The following is a 6,791-nucleotide window of genomic DNA, read 5'->3' as shown; positions in this document are numbered from 1 at the left end:
AGTAATATTATCGCTGATGTCCCCGCCGCCGGGTACCTGGATTATATGTAGATGTATCCATCTCCTAATACAATGATACTAAAGTCACAGCTGATGAACGTAATTTAAATTAAGAAAACGAGCACATATATGTGATATGTTTATATGTTATGAAATTTTTATGCTTTAATAGACCATGATTATGCATACGATCTTGCAAGATCATTAAATTTATTTTTATTATAATACTTTTCACTGTTGCATGTTATGTATATATTCTTTCTATTAATATTATAGGTGTGTTGAGTCTTTAGACTCACTAGGTGTGAATGATGCATGTGAGCATGTTGATGAGGAGGCTGGAGATGTCGAATTCTGAGTAGGTAGTGCTGGATATGCGCACATGACCCGATGACTATATTTTCCGCACATCACGTTTTTATGAGTTTAGAGTGGACATGAATATTGTTATACGTTGGTATTGACATGTTGATGATTTCCAGGATTTTTACTTGTTTATCTTTATACATATTTATGTTGGCCGATTGGCAAATTTTAAACTGCAGTATTTTGATTATAATTTGATTACGAGGTTTTTCAAAGGCGCATTTTCCAGTAGTATTGCATGCATTCATAAAAGTAATTTTCGAGCATTAGCTTCTTTTTTTTAAAAAAAAAATCATAACATTTTAAATGAGTAGATATTTCACAAACTGTATATCAGAATGACAATCTTTTTATTATTCAATTACATATCACAAATTTACTATATTATATGTTATGTTGTTTCAGGTCCATTTGAAAATCTACCGATAATAATAATCAAATTTTAACTTTAGGATTAAAAGGATATGTAAGCTCAAATTTTAAAATTGTTACTTTAGCTTTACCAATCAAAGAATATTCAATTTCACAATTTTCAGTTTTAATCAAGCGATCAAATTCAATAATTTAACGAACTTTTTTATTGGATGTGGACATTTTGTCAAGTACATGCTAAAATGCGAAATTACTTTGATATTATATCTTGTTTTCCAGCTTCGGCCGGTGGAAGAATGATAAAGACAAGTGCTCGTATATGTTCCCAATCCCTTAGAATTAAATCTACTGAGATACATGACGAATAGAGTTAGTCGTGATATTTTATATTGTTAACTATGATATAATAACAAAATTTAGTCAATTTGTTTGTTCATATAATTGTAATATCTATTTAATAAAGCATGTATATATAATTTATTTACAAAATATAGTTTATCGAATGATTGGTGCTAGATGTGTCAAAATATGCTAGGTATGTCTAACTGGGCTATCATACAAAATATATGTTTGAGTTGGGTTGATAATTTTCCAACTATCAAAATGGAAGGTCGGCTCATCTCAAGCTATATTATACACAAAATCGACTAAATCCACCGTACTAGTCCATCGCTACATAAAATAGATAAGTTGAATGAATAATTTTCTAACCACATCGTCCAATGATAAATTACGACATGTACATACTGGCGCGGCTCTAACTTGTTATACATAAATAATAAAATATTTGATAATATAATATATAACAGTACAAATTTCTATATTTATATTATATTATTATTATTATTATTATTATTGCCACGATGATAATGCAAAAATTAATAAATTGTGTATGAAAATACTTGTAAGAAGTAATATTAGGCATAGTTTGTTACACATGATAGGATAAACATGTGATATATAATATAAGGATAAGTTAAGGATAAATAAAATGTAGGATATTATATTTTATGTCTGGTATGATTTTAAGATTAATCGAGTGATACTAATAATTTTATAGAGATTTATAAAAATTATTTATATAATTATCTCGAATTCATTTATATAATTATCATATTATATAATATTTAAAAATATTTATTTGATTTTGATTTCTACCTACTAGCATAAATTTATAAAAATCATTTATAAATTGAGGGTAATTAAGTCATTTGTAGTGTATTTTACCATTAAACTAAAATTATCACACCTAATAGAAGAGACATTTTATCCTTCTAAAAAATTATTTATCAAGGGCTCATGATAATATAATAGGTTTTTAAAAAGATACCAAACATGAGATAATGAAGATTATTTATCAATCATTCCTTTATCCCATGTATCAAACTATGGCTCAGAATACTTGTTAAATATTATAACAGGATTTACTTAAGCACTTTATTAAAAGGTAACACTTTTCTAAAAATCATATATTCTTAATTATATCGATAATATTTTTAATATTAATTTGGTTCGAACCCCAATAAATAATATATTGGTAATATTAATTTGGTTCGAATCCCACAAAATAATTCTAATTCGAGTTGGTTAGAAATCTGTAATTGCACATGTATGTCCTAAATTGACCCTTGAATAATGGACAAAAAAGATTGTGGGTCAAACAATGTCACCCGACCCGAATGTACCCGAACCGACCCACTACATCCCCCTAAAGGATCCGGCTCCATGTCTATTCTCTCACTCGCAACCTGGATACTGCCAGCACCGTTTCACACGAGGAGGAAAACGAAAAAAATTCTTCCCCATTTTCCAGTTAATCAATCAATTAATTCAGTATCTCACGACGCCCCACGCTACTACTGAATTCATCGACTCTGTACCCGTTAATGGCCTGTTTTCAGCACCGATCACTAGTTTTGAATAATTTTGCATCGCGAAGTACATCGATTTGAACGATCGGCTTCATAATTCGACATGTTTGAAGCGCATGTGAGCATTTTCTAGTTTTTACCATTCCCGGGATTTTTTTTTTTGTTTGGCAGTAATTTTCTTGTACTTCTTAATCGGATAGTCGTGGGATTTTATTTTGTTCGTGATTCTGTTGAAGGGGTGGATGAAGAGTTATTAGATACTTAGATTGTTTTATGTTTAATTTTTTGGTCTTTCTTGGAAAGTTTTAGTGAATCGGGCTTCTGATTACTTCATGAAAATGCTATGATATTCGTCATGCTATGTTTTTTTTTTCTAAACATCTTTATTGCATGTAAAGAAGCACAGAGTTGCTGAGATTGTCACATGGAGGAAACATGAGTTTATTTGCCTTTTCTTTTTTGCATGCGTGTAAAGGTTGCAGTCTTATTTATTTATTAATTTATTATTTCTCTGTACTCTAAGGTGGAAATGCAAGTCGTGAGAGTAATGTTATTAAGCCGAAAAGGTTGAATAAGGACATCATCTTTAATTGTAGCTCTAGTGGAATTGGAGAATTTGGATGAACTTACTGTTACTGTTAATGTAGTGGAATAGGATAGTCTGTGTAAGCACTATATTATGAAGAGAAGTGCAATCCCCAGAACCACAAGAATGAAGTTTCTTCGTCTTGTTTTTTTAATGGATACTTGGAAGTTACCTCCCCCAATCACATCATTTGCTTATACTTAAACAGTGAATGAAAATCTATGATACAATAAAAACAAAATAACGTGTGAAATGTTTCTGGTTCAGCTACAGAAGTATTTGTTTGATAAAAGCTGTATGCACAACCTATAACACATCTGACAGTCTCACTGTCGGCGACATGCAATAACTTTTCAAAGGTGAACATATGGTCTTCCATGATTAATGACTTAGCACTTACTTTCCAGAAGATATTTCTAGAGATCTCGAGGTGCCTGTAATGCTATTGGATTAATTTTCTTTAAGGTAGAAACATAAACTCTTTATTCTTTTTTGCATTCAGTCACGGGATGCTTGAATTTATCACTTAGAGGAAAATTTTTAGGTTTTGTACCATGAAACATATTCTGATAATCTGTACCATCATGTGTTTGGCATGCTAATGTATTCCAGTCTTTATGTGACTATCCTTTTTTGCTCGGTGCACTCTAATGGTACCGGCTTTCTCCAGAATCCTTTTAAAATATCTTCATCTGGCAGATCTTTTCTCAAATATCAAATTTTCTGGTTTATTGAGATTTTGATTATCATGGTGGAAGACCCTTAGGTGATTCATCAAATTGTATAACTGAGCTTTTCTTCTTTATGTTATTGTAGGTTCTGCATTTACTTCGAAAATATTTAGGTGAATATGTACATGGGCTGTCAGCAGAAGCCCTTAGAATCAGCGTGTGGAAAGGTTATTCTCCCGTTTAATCTGTTTTACATTGACATTTTATGCTTTAATTGACATTTATTAGCTGTTTCAGGCGATATATTTTAGTTGTACGTGCCTATATCATCAATTTCTTTTGTTATTACTTTGTGCAAACTTATTCTACTTTATTATCTGAGATTGATGATTGAATTTGGGAGTATTTTAATCCAGGACACTAAACACATAGTTAAAAGTCATGTACCTTACCCTTGGATGTTGTTCTGGGAAGTTTTAGTGCTCATGCCATGAGTTGCACTATTTTACTTGAATAGCAGCGGCTGTGCTTTTCACATTTTTTTCATGGATTTACACTTCTGTGCGATTTGTTATTTTTCTGTCTTGACCTTGTTGGGATATGACCATAATCAATTTTTGTAATCACAGTATTTGTGATGTTACATATTGGTAAGACCATGCGCTAAAACCCGTACCATTACCAGGTATATTAGTGAAAAATATACTCTTTTTCGTTGTTTGGTTGCACTTGTCATGTTTCTAGATCACTCACACCTTCTCTCTTCTTGAAATTGAAACGAGCATCAACCTTTTATCATGGAAATGTTTGAAACTATTTCTATGTTTTACTCTTGAGTTGTTCGCTTGTATTGTTTAAGCAGTTAATGTTGAAATAGAGAGTTTTCTAACCACAAATCTTTGTCGACTGTTTTAGAGATATACTAGTGCAGCGAAATGAGTGTTTTTATCGATACAATTAAGAGCCTGAACTGAAAGGAAAAACTAGGGGTGTTTATGACAATATCACTAAAATTTGAATAAATATCTGAGTACAAATCATGGACTTAAATGGAATACTAATAATACCCTAATGAAATTTTATAATAGAAATTCTAATGCAGTAAGGTTTCTAATTTTTATACTATTAAGGTTGTAATGGTATTAGTTAACTTGAAATAATTCTACAAAATTGCAAAATACGAAACTAATCGCATGAACAGAAATTTTTTTGTACTTGTGATGCATCAATGAGCCCCTTTTGTAGAAAAATTGTCATCATATTTCCTTAACTCATTAATTGGAAAGTATGGGAAATATCAATGACGTTGAATTTATTGGAGATTTTCATGCCCCTTGGATTATCATGTTTATAAGCATTATCACCAATCTTCTTGAAAACAAACAACCAATTTTCTTGTCCTCGTGCTTACTGTAATTACTGACATATCGAAAAAATTCTACAATATCCTCAAAACATGACTGAGGAATTTTTACATTTCTATTAGAAGTTAGAGAACGAGGAACACCATGCAAATGATTAATTTTCAGAAAAATTGAGCTATGAGATGCATTAGAGGCTTTCTTACAAGGCAAAAAACAATCTTAGAAAATCGGTCAACACAACAAGGATTGAAACAACGCCATAATTAGTTCTTGGGAGACCGAGAATCGAGCCCATCGTCAAATCTTACTAATTTGTCTCTGGAATAGGCGAAAGTAAATAAATGCCAGTATTTTGTTTAACCTTTAGCTTTCTGGCAAACCGGACAATGTTAAATGATTCGTCCGACATGTTTCTTCAACTAAGGCCAATAAACGTTCCGCCACCAAGCTATTCGTTCTTTTGTCGTGTAGTTTGTTATGCCATTTTTAATTTTTGCATGTTTAGAGGAGCCATTCAGTTTGTTTTATTTTGTTATGAAGCTAATATTTAGTTATTATTTAATTCCTTAACATAAGGATCAATATCGAAATAGAGGAAACAAATACTCTATAATTTTGTGCCTTTGCGAATATAAATTGAATAAAGAGAAGAGGCTGGTGAACAACTTAGGTAACAGCTGAATACCTTCTGAAGATTGATCCAAAATCTGATGGTGCAAAAAGGGTTTGGTTGCTATTTATGATGAATGTGAAAGTGTCTTATATCAGGTACAAGCATTCTAGCCTCGCCTAGCGAACCCCGGCCTCGCACCGTATCAACCGAACCTTTGCTAGCGAGCCCTAGCTAATGCCGTAGCCTTATCCTCACACCTTACCAGCGAGCCCTAGCCCTAGCCTCGAACCATGCCAACGAACCTTAGCCTCGCGAACCCTAGCTAGCGAACCTAGCAAGTGAGCCCTAGCCCTAGCCCTAGCTAGAGCCATAGCCAGTGAGCCTAGCGAACGTCCCCTAGCCAGCCAACCCTAGCCTCGTACCATAGCCAGTGAATCTTAACCTAGTTGAGCTTTTTGTTAGGAACTTTATAGAGGGTCAGATTGGTTGAGGAGGTTGATGATATCAGGGTTTGGGACGGGGGTCTTTCGGGTGTTTTCTCATTTGAGTGTTTCTTTCTCTCTCGTCATTTGGAAATTCCTGATTGCACCAAATGTTCAAGTTTTCTCGTGGATCGCAGTGCTGGGTAAGCTGCCTATTTGTGATATGATGCAAAAGAAATGACTTTTGTATGCTCCGTGTCCGAATTGGTGTGTGTTGTGCCGGAATGAGGTGGTGTCTTAAGATCATCTACTTATTCATTGTTTCTTCACGAGTTGTCTTTGGTTAATTGCTTTGGAGGAGATGGGTTTGGTTTGGGTAGCTTCAAGATCTTCGCATGAGCTATTTGCGACATATCTTGGATGCAATCTTGGTAGAAGAGGTATAATTTTTTGGATAGTAATAGTTTATTGTATTTGTTGGTCAATATGATTTTTCCCTGAATTAACAGATTTTTGACAACTTAGA

At 33.0% G+C, this 6,791-nt stretch overlaps 1 protein-coding gene across 1 annotated transcript in view; it reads left to right on the top strand.

The window, feature by feature from the left end:
• Positions 1-2,471: 2,471 nt before the first annotated feature.
• The window catches only part of LOC140830806 (uncharacterized), a 95,902-nt gene continuing 91,582 nt past the window's right edge, over positions 2,472-6,791 (top strand). Inside the window, 2 exon segments of the mRNA XM_073194296.1 lie at positions 2,472-2,727; positions 4,012-4,093. Coding sequence (XP_073050397.1) covers positions 2,713-2,727; positions 4,012-4,093 — 97 coding nt within the window. The 5' untranslated portion in view covers positions 2,472-2,712.

This window comes from Primulina eburnea, chromosome 4 (genome assembly GCF_022965805.1).
Source record: "Primulina eburnea isolate SZY01 chromosome 4, ASM2296580v1, whole genome shotgun sequence".
NCBI classification, from domain to species: Eukaryota; Viridiplantae; Streptophyta; class Magnoliopsida; order Lamiales; family Gesneriaceae; genus Primulina; species Primulina eburnea.
Note: the sequence above shows the minus strand (reverse complement) of the source record. Positions and strands in the feature narration are given on the sequence as shown.